The following is a 16,930-nucleotide window of genomic DNA, read 5'->3' on the forward strand; positions in this document are numbered from 1 at the left end:
GAGCTTTTGCCTGTTGAAGGAGTGGACAAGCCATTCTCTTAGGAGGATATATTTAACTATGTCCTCTAAGTGGGAGGGGTCTACTTCTACAGTCATGCATGTGTGATGGGAACTGCTCCACAGTGTCTAGAGCAGTGGTTCTCAGCCTTCCTAACGCTGTGACCCTTTAATACAGTTCCTCCTGTTGTGGTGAACACCAACCATAAAATTATTTTTGTTGCTACTTTGTAACTGTAATTTTGCTACTGTTATGATATATAATATAAATATTTATAAAGAGGTTTGTATTAATTACAAATACTTGACCAATTGTTCAGATTTATTACTAGCTAATTCTTACAGTTAAATTAACCCACATTTCTTATCTATTCTTTGCTACATGGCTCATGGCTTGTTCCCTTATTTTCTACACATCCTGCTTTATTTGCTACTGGCTGGCTTCTCCTCTGACTCTGCTCGTCTTCTCCCATTATTCTCCTAGTTTGGTTGTCCCTCCTATAATTCCTGCCTGCCTACTGGCCAATCGGCTTTTATTAAAGATTTCTGAGTGAAAAATCTTCACAGTGTACTAAAGGATTATTCTATAGCAACACCTTCAATGGTTGTATCCTAAAATGCACTGTTCTTGAGACTGTCAACATAATGACTCTCACTTCAAAGGGGAGAAGGGCATGCTTGTTCTGTGGCCATATATGTGTAAACATAGCCAGTATTTACAGATTTAAATTACCCCAAATTACAGCTTCCCATGTGGCAAAAATTTCATGAAATTTTTATGGCAGCAGAACAAAGAAAGGTACAAATCAAGAAGCACTTTTCAAATACATGGGTGGAAACATCAGTTCGGCGGGGTACTTGGTGTATATACTGTTTTTATGCCTAGATAGAGTTTTATACAAATGTTTTAAAGTCATTTATTGTTGCATGGATCACTGATTGTGAAGGACTTAAGGATGGGCATTGTCAGAATTGAAATAACTTCTTCACGGGTCACAGGCAACAAAAGAGTAGAGTGTGGGAAACAGGCGGAAGCACTCTTAAAAACAAAAGCTGTTACTCGAGAGTATTTTAATTAAAATTGGTGATGAAAGACTGGACTAGATAAATTCTTATACAATATTTAAAGCAACAGCTTTTTTACGTCACTAGAAATTTAGTTATCCATAAGGTCTTATTATTGTCAGTGAATGTGATCATTTAGTAGAAACATTTTTCCTAATAAATTTATATGAACATGTATTGGGATTTGGTTTTCTGGGCAAAATTTTACCAGTATAATTTTAACAGAGCAGCTGTGCTTACTGACAGTTATTAAGACTATATTTTCTCTTAGAATGAGTATGGGGAGGGTCATCAACTAAAGATTCCTGATACTCCCCTGCTCGTACCCCTCTCTCAGCTGTATGTAATTCTGACCCAGCTGCACATGGCTTCTTGGGAAGTGCTAGAGTTGAAGGTGGTGTACACCTTTTTTGACATAACATTGTTTTCTACAAAGTTAATGATTGAGAATTATGCCATTTAATTGTCTACAAAATTAGAAAAAACTGTACTATTTTAAGCAAGCTTACCATTTTGTGTTGAACTCCATCCATAGCTGTCCTGGGAAGCATGCAATAGGTTGTTTGTTGGTTGAACTTGGCTGTTAGTTTACACGATGGTGGGGTAGAAGGTCAAGTGAAGGGAGGACTCTGTCCATGAAGCTTTCTGGTGGTCATTTCAGTGAGTCAGCAAGAATGCATTGGAATGACTCTTCTACTTTGTTTGTAGACAATTATTGCTTCTCTGTTTTAAGGGCACCCTCTCTCCCTTTTGTCTGTGTGCTCATCATAATGTTGAAGAAGAGGTATGGACAAAATACAATTTCTTTCAGTGTACTCATTACTTTCTCAGTTGTGATTATATGCTAAAAACCAAGGAGCTGTCAGACAATAACATAGAAGTATTTCAGAGCATCCTCTTTTCTCCCTCTGTCTATTTCTGTCACGAAGCTAGCGATATATTTAGACAAAAAATTAAAGAACACTAAAGAACACCATAAGCATAAGAAAAAATATGTTGAGAAATAAATGATGTGGTACTTTGTATAAATGTTTATAAAGAGGTGGAGGAAGAAAACTGGCTTTCTCTAAAACTTTCTGTAAGTTTGGGCTCAGTAAGAACAAAAGTGTTTGTATTATAAGTTATTTCTGAAGAATTGGTACTGAGTGATAAACTTTTAGATTTTTATGCTGTTAATTAAACATGCATATCTTTCTCAACACACAACATTATCATGCACTTCCTTCTGACAACCTGGCTTCATATTATCAATTTCTTTTTTTCTTTTTAAATTTATTTTTATTATTAAAAATTTCCACCTCCTCCCCACCTCCCATTTCCCTCCCTCTCCTTTAACTCCCCTTCCCCTCCCTTGCCAGTCCAAGAAGCAGTCAGGGTTCTCTGCCCTGTGGGAAGTCCAAGGTCCAACCCACTCCATCTGGGTCCAGGAAGGTGCGCATTTAAACAGACTAGGCTCCCCAAAAGCCAGTAATTGCGGTAGGATCAAAACCCAGTGCCATTGTTCTTGGCTTCTCAGTCAGCCTTCATTGTCCAACACGTTCAGAGAGTCCGGTTTGATCCCATATTTTTTCAGTCCAGGTCGTGCTGGCCTTGGTGAGCTCCCATTAGACCAGCCCCGCAGTCTCAGTGGGTGGGCGCACTCCTCACGGTCCTGACTTCCCTGCTCATGTTCTTCCTCCTTCAGCTCCTCATTTGAGCTCTTCAGAGGGAGCCTGAAATGGCCCTTTCTTATAGCCATACTTGGGAGCTCAGTCCTGCACTCCAGTGTGGGTCTCTGTCTCTATCTCCCTCCATCGCCAGATGAAGCTTCTATGGTGATATGCAAGATATTCATCAGTATGGCTATAGGAAAGGGGCATTTCAAGCTCCCTCTTTTCAGCTGCCCAAGGAACTAGCTGTGGACATCTCCATGGATACCTTGGATCCCCTCTCCAGTGAAGTCTCTTGCTAACCCTAAAATGGCTTCCTAAATTAAGATATCTTCTTCCCTGCACCCCATCCACCCTTCCTCCATCCCAATCATCCCATTCCCTCAGGGTCTCCCCATCCTCCCCTGCTCACTTTTCTATCCACATCTCCCCATCACCTCTTACCGCCACCCCACCCACCCCGAAGTTCCCAATTTTTGCCTGACAATCTAGTCTACTTCCAATATCCAGGAGGATAACTATATGTTTTCCTTTGGGTTCACCTTCTTATTTAGCTTTTCTAGGATCTGGAATTATAGGCTCACTGACCTTTATGTCTAGAATCCACTGATGAGTGAGTACATACCAAATTCATCTTTTTGGGTCTAGGTTACCTCACTCAGAATAGTGTTTTCTATTTCCATCCATTTGCATGCAGAGTTCAAGATGTCATTGTTTTTTTCCGCTGAGTAGTACTCTAATGTGTATATATTCCACACTTTCTGTATCCATTCTTCCATTGAAGGGCATCTAGGTTGTTTCCAGGTTCTGGCTATTACAAATAATGCTGCTATGAACATAGTTGAACAAATGCTTTTGTAGTATGATAGGGCATCTCTTGGGTATATTCCCAAGAGTGGTATTGCTGGATCCTGGGGTAGGTTGATTCTGAATTTCCTGAGAAACCGCCACACTGATTTCCAAAGTGGTTGCACAAGTTTGCATTTCCACCAGCAATGGATGAGTGTTTCCCTTACTCCACATCCTCTCCAGCAAAGGCTATCATTAGTGTTTTTTATTTTAACCATTCTGACAGGTGTAAGATGGCATTTCAAAATTGTTTTGATTTGCATATCCCTGATCGCTAAGGAGGTTGAGCATGACCTTAAGTGTCTTTTGGCCATTTGAACTTCTTCTGTTGAGAATTCTCTGTTCAGTTCAGTGCCCCATTTTTTAATTGAGTTAATTAGCATTTAAAGTCTAGTTTCTTGAGTTCTTTATATATTTTGGAGATCAGACCTTTGTCTGTTGCAGGGTTGGTGAAGATGTCACTGTCAGTAGGTAACCCTTTTGTCTTAATGACAGTGTCCTTTGCTTTACAGAAGCTTCTCAGTTTCAGGAGGTCCCATTTATTCAATGTTGCCCTTAATGTCTGTGCTGCTGGGGTTGTACATAGGAAGTATTCTCCTGTGCCCATGTGTTGTAGAGTACTTCCCACTTTCTCTTCTATCAGGTTCAGTGTGTTCAGATTAATATTGAGGTCTTTAACCCATTTGGACTTGAGGTTTGTTCATGGTGATAGATATGGATCTACTTTCATTCTTCTACAGGTTGACATCCAGTTATGCCAGCACCATTTGTTGAAGATGCCCTCTTTCTTCCATTGTGTACTTTTGGCTCCTTTGTCAAAAATCAGGTGTTCATAGGTTTGTGGGTTAAGATCCAGGTCTTCTATTCGATTCCATTGGTTGACTTCTCTGTTTTTGTGCCAATACCAAGCTGTTTTCAATACTGTAGCTCTGTAATAGAGTTTGAAGTCAGGGATGGTAATGCCTCCAGAAGTTCCTTTAATGTATAAGATTGTTTTGGCTATCCTGCGTTTTTTGTTTTTCCATATAAAGTTGATTATTGTTCTCTCAAGGTCTGTGAAGAATTTTGATGGGATTTTAATGGGAATTGCATCGAATCTATAGATTGCTTTTGGTAGAATTGCCATTTTTACTATGTTGATTCTCCCAATCCAAGAGCAAGGGAGATCCCTCCATTTTCTGGTATCCTCATCAATTTCCTTCTTCAAAGACTCAAATAGATCTTTCACTTCCTTGGTTAGAGTTACCTCAAGATAATTTATGCTATTTGTGACTATCGTGAAAGGTGATGCTTCTCTGATTTCCCTCTCTGCTTCTTTATCCTTTGTATATAGGAGGGCAACTGATGTTTTGGAGTTGATCTTGTATCCTGCCATGTTACTAAAGGTGTTTATCAGCTGTAGGAGTTCTTTGGTAGAGTTTTTGGGGTCACTTATGTACACTATCATATCATCTGCAAATAACGAAAGTTTAACTTCTTCCTTTCCAATTTGAATCCCCTTGATCTTCTTATGCCGTCTTATTGCTATTGCAAGAACTTCAAGCACTATATTGAAGCGATATGGAGTGGACAGCCTTGTCGTGTTCCTGATTTTAGTGGAATGGCTTTGAGTTTCTCTCCATTTAATTTGATGTTAGCTGTCGGCTTTGCTGTAAATAGCTTTTATTATATTTAGATATGAACCTTGTATCCCTAACCTCTCCAAGACCTTTATCATAAAAAGGGTGTTGAATTTTGTCAGATGCTTTTTCACCATCTAGTGAAATAATCATATGGTTTTTTTCTTTCAGTTTATTTATATGATGGATTACATTGATAGATTTTCGTATGTTGAACCAGCCCTGCATTTCTGGGATGAAGCCTCCTTGATTATAATGGATAATTTTTCTAATGTGTTCTTGGATTCGGTTTGCCAGTATTTTACTGAGAATTTTTGCGTCAATGTTCATGAGTGAGATTGGCCTGTAATTCTCTTTCTTGGTTGAGTCTTTGTGTGGTTTAGGTATCAGGGTAACTGTGCCTTCATAAAATAAATTTTCCATGGACCCCCAAAAGAACAAATGATTTATACAGTTATATTTTTTATGCATTATAATTGTTATATAAAATATAAATGATTAATATGTTTATATAAGCCTTAATTATGTGTGCACATACAATTATTTATATAAAAACAGTTAATGAAGAAAAAGAGGCCATGAATTTCAAATACTGGAATTTGCCAAATAAAAGGGCAATATGAGCTTCTTCCTTAAATAACAAATCTATGGAATGTCTCTTATTCTTCTCATTGATTGCGTCAGTGAAGCTCTTGTCACACAAGCTCACATACTGATACACATGTTTGTATGTATGCACACATCTACCTGTAAAATGCTTTTAAAACTTTTATTGTTATTATTATTTATTATGATTTGCTTTGCCTTATTATACTTTGGTATATTGGCCATCTTAGCTGTGAAGCCTAATCGGCTATAGTGTGACACCCATAGCATGAGAGCTAAAATATGTACTTTTTGGAATGCTGTCACTTGTAGCAACAGGGCAAGTACTATCTGTCGCAGTTGGAGTTTTGTCACGTGGAGCAGTTGAAGTCCTGTCATTTGTAGAAGTTGAGGTAGTGCTATCTGAAGCAGATGAGGTGATGTCACCTGAATTAACTGGGGTAGTGTTGTTCTCGGTAGCTGAGATGTTCTAGGCTGCCAAGTGTACATAGAAGCTTAAGGCTGAAGGGTCTTGACAGAATGATGGAATTGGCATCTGTATCCTTACCAACAGAAGTAGTGGAAGCAGCTGTGATGGCAACCATAGTTGGAGGAGCAGCATAGGCTACCACATTTCAGAGGGTGGTTTGCAGTGTTGGTTATTTGGGTGGTTAGAGGGGAGAGGAGGTGAAAGACAAATGGAGGGTGAGAGGAGTATTTACTATGTGAGCCTAAGGGCGAAGGGCAATGCGTCCTGCGTGAAGGAGGAGAGGGATCCTGGGACAAGTAGTCAGTGGCTTTAGACTTCCCAGACACTTTTTGGCTCACTTGCTTCCCCACAGCTTTTAAGATATTCATGACGTCCTATTTAGATAATTCAAATTTCCCTTCAGAGATGTGCATAGGTTTCAGAGAAAGAGTACAAACAGAACACAACAAAAATCAATAATATTCCAAAATACATTCCCATCTCATTTTGATTTTCTTGGAAAGTGCTTCTTCTTCAGAATTAAAAGTTTGTATGACATCCCAGTTACAAGTAATTTCGTCCCTTGGGAACCTTTCCGGACTAGTTCTAGGGACTTTATGCACACTATAATTTGTGGATATTCAATTTTTCCATTTTAAATAATTTATAATTTGCATTTAGCTTATGTAGTTATCCTGCACATATTACATCTTTTCTGGATTGATTATAATCCCATGATATTGCCAATGCTGTGTGAATATAGTAGTTATGGAGTTATTGGAGAAATAATGGCAGAAGAGAAAATTCTCAATACATATATATTTTTTGAATATTTTCTATAATAGGCTGGTCAAAACCATTGATTCAGACTCTGCTGGGGTCAAATATGATGATAGTTTAATACCAAGGAATTTCCAGCAATATGCTATGTGAAAAATTCTTTTAATATATTCTAACATGTTTTGTTGGTGTGGGAGGTCCTTCTATGTGTTTCTTTTATTGGTTAATGAATAAAGAACTGCTTTAAGTCTATAGCAGGGAATAACAGAACTAGGTGGGGAAAGCTAGGCTGTATTCTGGGAGAAAGAAGGGCAGAGTCAGGGAGACACCATGTAGCCCAGCTGGAGACAGACGTTGAAACTTTACCCAGTAAGCCACAGCCACGTGGCCATATACCGATTAATAGAAATGGGTTAAATTCAGATGTAAGATTTTTTTCAGATGTAAGAGTTATCCAAAAAGAAGCTAAAGCTAATGGGACAAGCAATGATTTAATTAATACAATTTCTGTGTGATTATTTCCGGTCTAAGCTAGCCATGTGGCTGGGAACCAACAAGTGGCCCTCCTCCAACATTCTGTGATTTGTAACTATTTGATGACACTCAAGAACACATCTTATCTATTTATTTATCTTTATGATCCCATGTTACAAGTTCAGGTATTGTATTTCCCCAATGATCATTTTGCCTCATGGTACAATGTTAAGTTTCTGGCAAATTACTTTGATTCAAGTAACACCTTATATGGTATGGCCATTGCTCTGATGTCAACAATAAATGCTTTGTAAAGTTGCTCAGCTCTTTATTTTCATTCTGTATAATGCTTGGGAAGGGGTTATGACTTAAGCCTTTAAAGATTATTTATCCCAAAATTTTACAGTGCTTTGGGGTATCACAACCTAACTGCCAGAGGGCATTTAATCTTTGCCACAAGTTCAGTAAATCATTAGTGAAATTTTAGGCAATAGGAGTAGGTAGGGAGATGTTAGCACTAGGTGTATTTTCTGGTATTGGGAGAGGAGTTTCAGTGAGAATAGGACCAATTGGAGTTGGGGTTTGTGGAGGGCTTGTTACAGAAGGTGGATTAGGACCAGAGGGAGGAGGAGGGGGTGGCCGGACAGCTCCTGGACCAAAGGGAGGAGGAGGGGGTGGCCGGGCAGCTCCTGGACCAAAGGGAGGAGGAGGGGGTGGTCGGGCAGCTCCTGGACCAAAGGGAGGAGGAGGGGGTGGTCGGGCAGCTCCTGGACCAAAGGGAGGAGGATGGGGTTGTCGGGCAAATCCTGGGCCGAAGAGAGGAGGAGGTGGTGGTCCTCTAGGATCATATTGTCCTCTATGGCCTCTGTGACACGCAGCAGTCTGTGGGAGAAAGGAATCATGTTGGGAGCAGTGAGACCCCGATCCTGAATTTCTTTTAATCACCTGATCTGAGTGCCTACAGCTGCTCTGAGCACGAGACCTTCAGGAGTTCCTGATGGCAGGAGAGTGGTTTCTGGTGGGTTTGGCTGGGGCGTGGCTATCTCTATATAATCTGCCCCTGAACACAATAAAGGGGGCATTCTTGGGGAATTCAAGGATGACCTGTGTCTGTATGTGTCTGTGTATTTTAACCTCCAGCCCCTTGCCCGAAGCTCAGTAACTGGGTAAAAGCACATCTAACGCAGACATGGGGACACAGTGTATGGCAGAATCAAGCAGTTTTAAACTAGGTATTTCAGACAGTTATCAGCAAGTACACTTTCTATGGTGGGTAGAATTTTTAACATGGCTCCTAAAAGTCCCATTCTCCAAAGACATTGCTGGCCTGATTTTATCAACTATGTTCTTCTAAAACAAGTTCTATAATGCTGGAGGCAGAGGCAAGTTGATTTATAATAAAGGTTCTCTGTACTGGCAAGAATCATATGGGAATTAGGCTATAATAGATCTGAGAGGCCTCTGGCTCATGGCCAGAAAGAAAGCAGAGAATCATCTCATGGCCGTTTTCTAGGTCCTGGTCTGTATCCATATTTACCCTGGCCTCAATACATGTATTTTAGAGTTAGAGGCTAGGATCTAAGAAAGAATAAATGGTATTTGTTTTTCTGAGCATGGGTTCCTGTTTTTTCCTACATTTTCTAGCTCCATTCATTTTTATGAAATTTTCATATTTTATTATATGAAAAAAGTAGGATTAATACTGATAAAAAGGGTCCAGTGTGAGAAAGGGGGGAACAGGGAGCTGTGTGGTGGAGACACGTGTGGGGTGGGGAAAATCCACCCAAATAGAATATGAACATCCCACAAGAAAGCCTGGTTGCTTTATGTATAGAATATGAACATCCCACAAGGAAAGCTGGTTACTTTATGTGTAGAATATATACATCCCACAGGAAATCTGGTTACTTTATGTTAATAAAAACATTAATAAGCAACGTCGAGCCCATTCAATACTGCAGTAAAGGGACAGCATTCTCTGAGCTGTGAGAAGGATACCTTGGGATGAAGAATGAGGCACACAGTCAGGGCTCCTCTCCTGCCTGGTGTGGCACTTGAGAAGAGAACACAACTAAGCCATGTGTAGACAATGCTATAACAAACAGGTTTTTAAAGTTTAGTTTGTGGTTATTTATTACTCAACATTTGAGTGTTTCTAAATCAAAAATTCTGCAAGTCAATCAAATAAAATGTGTCCCTCTTTGTTCTGTGCATACAGGTCCTTGAGGAAAGATTAGATGTTAATGAAGGAAAAGAAACTACCATGAACAAAATACTTAAGCTTTGATGCTAGTAGACCTGGTTACTGAAATCAATCCCAAATGAAAGTAGTTGCCCTATAATTTTGGCAAATATCTGTCTGATAAAGGATTTAGGGTTGCTTGAGGTTTTAATTTCAATAATCTGCAAAACATGTTATAGAGTTTGTACTTTTCGACATATGTTAGTTTAGCATCGGTGGGATGTACAGATATGTTTAATGTGACTCTATAGAATGGGTAGCTACAATACAAGGTGGTCAAAGAAGGCCAAAGGGAGGAAGACTAGTAGTCTCTGTAGTGAAAAAGCTATGGCTTGAGTTCTGCCTCTGTCATGTACAGACTGTGCTACTCTATAGCATGTTTGAAACAACTCTGCTTCCACCTTTGGAAAATGACATTCTTAAATGTTTCCACATTCTAGAGTCTGCCAAATAGATTGTGTGATATTGTTAGTCATGCCTAAGGCCCTTTTCATAAAGTAATTTTCTGTGAGCAATTTTATATAGCAATTAAAGAGAATGTCTAGGCAGTGCTTGCCTTGCTACAGCGAGTTTTGAATAGTTGGTGCTATTATTTGCTATGATAGCACTCAATTTAGCAATGTTTTCATAAAGTATAACATTAACCATAAAATTAGCTGAGAAGTATCGCAGGAGACAAATGTATTAGGAAGTTGGCGTGCTTAGTTTTAGGTAGATGAAAGGTTAAGAATTGCTTCGCTGTCAAGGCAGTCATGGAATGAGGTCAGAAGACTATAAAACACAAGGGCCATACCAACCAGAGGGTAAGTGTGTGCTCCTAGTTCCACGGTGCTGATTCTAAGTCAATATTGCTTAGAGTTGACGGTTTGCTAGGTTACAGATTCATTTGCATATCTGTTCAGGTCTTACTCTAATTTGTTCATCTGACACACTGCCCTCACTATTCTAAATTTTAGGAATACCCCAAGAAACTGTCTCCTCAAGTTCAATTTCATGAACAATGGTAGAAGATGTCATAGGCTGTGTATGGCAGAGATTCATGGTCTCCAGCACTGCCTTGTAATCCTCAAGTTTTGTTGGTCTGCCCTCTCCAGCTTTCTAGAGGTTTATACTATTCCAAGTTGATACCAGCTTCCTTTTTCTCAGTTTTCTACCGCATCCTGAGTCTCCATATTTCCTGCAGATGCAGTGCCTCTTACTTCCCCCAGAGACTGCAGCAGGTAAAAATAAACTCCCTCCGCTGTCTAGGCTATGCAGCCATTAAAAAGAGAGAACAACTTTCCCATTGTTTTCCCAGGGACTTGGTCTCTTTTCTTTTACTGACTGTTATGGTATGTCACTTCATTTAATTAGCAGAGTTCATCTAGAAAATGACCACCATCTATTTCCAATTATCTAACAACCTTCTCATAGCTTCGTACCTGTCCCCTGGATTTTGTTTGCTCAGTTCTCAACATCTCTCATCTCTTCTGTATCATTATAAGTTTCTCATGTGAACACATCATTCTGTTTTTTGGTCTCCCTTAACTAAAATGTGCAGAGGTTAAAGACATTCTACAGAAAACGAACATTGCCTCACATCATTCTCTACCTTGAAAAGCTTGTGCTAAAGCATCCACACTGCTGGCTTTTACTCTTAGCTCCTTACTTCATTGCAACTCTGTACTAAAGGGCAGTCAGATTGGCCAAATTCATTCCCTTTGTTCTCCCCCTAATGTTTCTGTTTGGCTCCTGCCCCAACATGCCAGTATAACTCTTTTATTGCTATTATTAATGAAATATAATGTATTAAGACACATCTATGCGATCACTGCTCTTTGTGCTTTTTGCAGTTCATTGAATAATGGCAGACATTAGATACACAGGGTTCCATTTCATAGGCTGATCAGTCTGGAAGCAAGTTCAGGATTTCACTTTTAATTGCCAAGGAATAAATTCTAAGTGTGGGAAAATACAACACATTATTTTTATAGTTGATGCAATTAAAGATTGCAATTCCTGTGTCTCCTCAGGACATTCTGATATCGATATAAATATTATGTAGTGATAAACTTTCTTGGACATATCTGTCATTTTCCTAATGTTTTAATCCACTCTCAATGGTTAGCTCCAATTTCATTTGTATTTTAAGTTAGAGGGTTTAAAAATGATGAAAAGATTGTCCTAGGGAAAAAAAACTGTACTGTTATGTAACCTGGACTTGGAGATAATCTCTTTCATTTATGGTTCAAGAACAATATAGTGAAAACACAGACCCCTTGGATATAAGCTCATAGCTTAATCTGGTTAATCACAGCCTCTTTGCCACATTATCTTTGAGTGTTAAATGAGGTAATATACACAAACAACTGAAAAGTACATGTAATAAATAAGATGTTTGGCTGTTTCTCTGCTCTTATGAAAAGATTATACCTTTCTAATTGAGGGCAGCAATTATTAAAAATCTTGATTTTCATGTAACTCATGGACTTATCAAATGCATGCTATTGCACTGAACTGCTGGTAGGACTGGAATGGTTGCTAAATTAACTTTATTAGGAAAAGATTGTTTAGATAATCCAAACATTAGTCTTTAAATAATACTCAGTTTTCTCTTGTATTCTGAGGACATGAATATGTTGAAGGTCAGTTTTAAGAGTTGGCCAAGGAGAGCTACTTGTGCAGTTGCTGGAGAATGGGAATACATGGGATTTATCTGTAATAAATCTGGATAAGGTTATCGATCTGAGCATCCAATATGACAGCCTTAAGTGACTACCAAATTAAATGAGAATTTAAAAGTAGAATTTAAAGTACTAGAGTGGCATCTCAGTAATGCGCAGCTCGTATATTTTAAGAAAGGTAGATAAATAATGTATAAAATGTCAGATATAAAAGTTAACATGAGAATATGAAGATACACGGTAGGGATACTTACCAGGAAACAACCTCCAAGAACCCAAAGGCCCAAGAACAAATATAGAGACTTCATCTTTGGGCAGCTCCTGAAAGTATGCACAATAGCTGATTAACATTACTTCTAAAAACAAAATGACATTATTTGTGAATTATCTCAAAACATGGTGTATGTGCAATATATCTTCCTACCCTTATTTTGGGCTCAGTATTAGTGCAGTAGTATGGTCAGCTCATAACCTTTGACTGTGTAATAATGCAGCTAATTTTCACATTTGACTTGTGAGCTGATGCTGGAAAGAATCCAGATATTTGTCCATGAAGACTCTGAACAACAGAAGCTTTCCAAAGTAGAGCTTTTGCCTTAGCAATAATTATATCGAAATGAACATTTTCATTTACCGGTTTTGTTTTTATAATTACAGGCTTCTGTAGAATTGTGTTTGGTACATTACCACTTTAACTTGATCATATTTAAGTTTTTATTTCACCTAGTAGATAGGAAGAAGTCTTTCTGTTAGATGTTACCAAATATCAAAGCATCACTTAATATACAGACTAGCTTTACCACTCTGCAAAGTCATCTTGTCCTTAATGAGTGTTTCAAATCTGCTTTCTAACATCTGACTATGTCCCATCAATATGTAGAACAGAAGAAAGTTCATTCTTTAACTTTATTTTTATTTTTAATTCTTATAGTTTGTGATAAATATCCAGTGCCAGTTTGTTTGGGTTCTGCCTTCATACCACTGCACACAGGGACCTGTCAATTCCCACAGTGAACTCTGTTAATAGTGTAAATATGGCAGTCGAACAAGGCAAACCTTGAAAGCAACTTAGGAACAAATTTTCGCAAGATACTATGGGCATATGCGACACTTTGGTTTTTCTTACTATAAATTTTATGTGAAGCTTAAAAAACAACTAAATTAATTGGAAATATATGTGTTATGTCATTCTATTTCAGAGTACAGATGAGAGTAGACCATCACGAATGACAAAGAACCATAAGGTACAGAGACAAGGAAGGGAATTGTGGACTTTGGTGGATTCACTGTTTCAAGGGATCAACATGAATAATTTTCTGTTACCTGCAAAAATTTTCAAAACATAATACTACTTATGACTTATGAATTCTTGCAGGCACTTATTCTTGTAGTGATGAGAAAAGAATATACTAGAAGCAGCACATTATATTGCTATCTCTATAGCTGGGCAAAATTCAATGTCATGTTAAAGGGCTTAGTTCCAGGCTCCTACCTTGGAGAATTTTCTTCTTACCTGATTAGCCTGCTGTCCAGGAGGTTAGTTCTGAGCAGTTGAAGATGAAGGACAAAGGCCCAGGCTCTCAGGTCTTATATATGTTGTAGTGTAATTTCATTGGCAGCAAAAGAAACACAGGTGGAAGATGAAACAGCTTCTCGGTTGATGCTTTACAGACAGGAAGCATCCGTGCCAGTTTGGCAGTGTGGTTCTGTGTTCTTTTCCCTTCCAAATCCACTCTGTTTCTCAGTGTGTGAGGCTGACTCAGGAGCTGTACAGTGAGTCACAATGTGCTTTAGTTTCTGGACGAGAAACTGGGACCTGTGGTGCACACTCTCTATTTTAAGAAAAAGAAAGGAATTGTTTATTCTGATCATGTTTTATTATGTATTAATCTCATTGTATTTTCTATTTCCCATTAAAAACTAGGATGAGAATTAAAAATCACTTTTGAATAGATAGTGCATGTGTACAAACACACACACACACACACGCACACACACACACACACACACACTCACTCACTCACTCACTCACTCACTCACTCACTCACTCAGGGTACCATGCTAATAACATCCTGAGTTTCTAAATGGTTTATCTGTTTAGGTGATCTAGATTTCAGTTTTAAATTTTAAAATAATGCAGTTGTGTCATTATCTTAACTTGCAAGTGTCTGCAGGTGTGCTCCATGCATTATTTCTCACATCTACACAACAATGACCTAGTAGAGCAATTTTTCTTTAGTGCTGGGGATGGCTTGAGAGCATTGTGTTTCCCCTAAACTGCATGCTTTTCATTTGTTTCTTGTCATTTCTTTTTTTAAATTTGGAACAGTGTACCATTAAGACTGTTTAGGTTGTCCTTGAACTAACAATGCCTTCTGAGTGGCCATGATCACAAGTTTGTGTAACCAAACCAAACCAAGCTGAGCAAATGATTTTAAAGGAGTACGCACACACAAACACACACACACACACACACACACACACACACACACACACACACACACAATCTCTCTTGCATATGTTTATCCTTAGATATTTAAGTTCTCTTTTCCTTGTTTTTCCTCCTCCCTCAATTCTTCCAATATCCTCCCTACCTCTGTAGTCCCTCAACTTTATGTTCTTTCTTTTTAAAGCAAACAACCAAATGATCAAATGAAATGAAATAATGAAAATAAGACCCCCCCTCAAAAAAATCCCAAACTGTAATATGGTCAAAATAAACAACCTAAAGACCTATCAGACAAAAAGAAAAACAAAACAAAACAAAAGACCAAATAAAGCTAAGTAAGACAAAAAGCCTGCAAAATACCTTTGTTAGTTTTGTGTTGTCAAGCTACTTCTAGGGACTGGGGCTTCCCTGAAGTGTGGCTCATATATACCCAGTGAGACATTGGAGAAAACGGATCTTTCTTTTTCCATCATGTATTAATTGCAGATAGCTTCTTGGTTAGGGATGGGAGCCCATGTCTACTTCTCTTCTCAGTGCGTGGACATCATCAGGCTTGAACCTGCACAAGCCTTGCATGTATTGCCTGAGCTCATGTGTGTATCAGGCCTGTCGTCTCTGGAAGGCTCTGTTTTCATGGAGTCATCAGTCCCCTCTGACTCTTACAGTCTCTGCTGCATGGATTTCTAAGCCTCAATGGGATGCTCTGATGAAGATCTACCCCTTAGGACTGAGTGCTCCAAAGTCTCTCATTCTTCGCATGTTGTCCAGTTTGTGTGTCTCTGTGTTAGTTTAAATCTATTACAAGATAGAGCTTCTCTGATGAGGTCTGAGTGAGGCCCTGGTCTGTTGGTACATCAGTATGGCATTAGGAGTCTTTTTATTGCTATGTTCCTTTGTCAGAATAAAAGTAGTAGATTTTCCCCTAGGACCATGACCTATGTAATCTCAGGTTCTTGACCACTTTGTTAGTGTCAGATATGGGTTGTATTTAATGAACTGGAACCGAATTCAGCAGCCAAGGGGCTCGTACACGCCCCTACATCTGCATATATAGTAGCCAAGACTATGCCCAAAGTGGGCCAGCATCCCAAAGGCCATTGTCTGAAGGAGTTCCTATAGCACCATGTGCCTTAAATCCAGTCAGAAAGTGTTTGTTTACTTCCTTAATATTTGTGCTACAATGACACCAGTATATCTTGCAGGCAAGTTTCTGTTACAGATGCCACTGTTTGTAGCTAGGAGATACTGACCTCTACTTTTTTTTTCCTAGCAGTATACAAAGTATCTCCCAACACCCTGAAAACTAGTCCATAGGGCTGGAACTTCTAGTTAGGCCCCAGTTTGAGTTCTAGGTTTTTGATGACACATTCAGATGTTTTCTTCCAGCAACAGGGGCCTATCATCAGGTTGTGGAGAATAACCGGTAGCCTTGGAAATAGCCTGTGACATTTGGCAGTTTCCGGAAGTCCCCTCAAAGATGTAACCAATCCTAGCCTTGGAGGTTTTACTTGACAGCACAAGGTCTCCAGTTGGACATCGTCTTTCTTATCATTTGGTGATTCCTTTTAGATTGCTTTCATATGTGATGCATTTGAGGAAGCTTCTACACTGGTAGGTTTCCATATGGGTTTAAAATGTTCTTTCATTAAACATTCCTCCACACTCCCTGCTTTCTTCTTCTCTTCCATCCCCTTTCCTGCTTAATTCTGTTAGTCCAGTTTCTCCTTTGTCTCTAGAGAACAATACATTTGATTTCCTCTGTCTTGGGAGGTCTCCTCCTCCTCCTTGTTTAAATTCTTTTTTTTTCCGGTTTAAATTCTTTAAAAGGCACTTGTATGGAAATATTTTAAGGAAGAGCTACAACAAGTTGTGTTAAAAAGTTTATGTGATATTTTCCATTATTAACGTGAAGAATTTAATAAAAAATATGATGAAATGAAGCTTTTACTTATAGGGAAATTTTAAGAAGTATTTTTACTTAAAAACTGAGTGAAAATTATCACTTTGTAATTTTGGTTAATCCATGCTTTGGTACGTCTGCTTACTTCAGTGTTGGGACCCCTACATGCTCCATGTCTCCTGTTAACAG

General features: G+C 38.7%; 1 protein-coding gene across 1 annotated transcript; it reads right to left on the reverse strand.

Moving 5' to 3' along the window:
• Positions 1 to 7,970: 7,970 nt before the first annotated feature.
• On the reverse strand, positions 7,971 to 12,700 carry Smr3a (submaxillary gland androgen regulated protein 3A). The gene is made up of 2 exons (XM_042054596.1): positions 12,647 to 12,700; positions 7,971 to 8,369 (listed from the first exon to the last, which is right to left on the reverse strand). The coding sequence occupies exons 1-2, from the start codon at positions 12,698 to 12,700 to the stop codon at positions 7,971 to 7,973; spliced, it is 453 nt and encodes a 150-aa protein (XP_041910530.1).
• Between the last annotated feature and the right edge of the window lie 4,230 nt (positions 12,701 to 16,930).

Source organism: Arvicola amphibius, chromosome 1 (assembly GCF_903992535.2).
Source record: "Arvicola amphibius chromosome 1, mArvAmp1.2, whole genome shotgun sequence".
Classification (NCBI taxonomy): Eukaryota; Metazoa; Chordata; class Mammalia; order Rodentia; family Cricetidae; genus Arvicola; species Arvicola amphibius.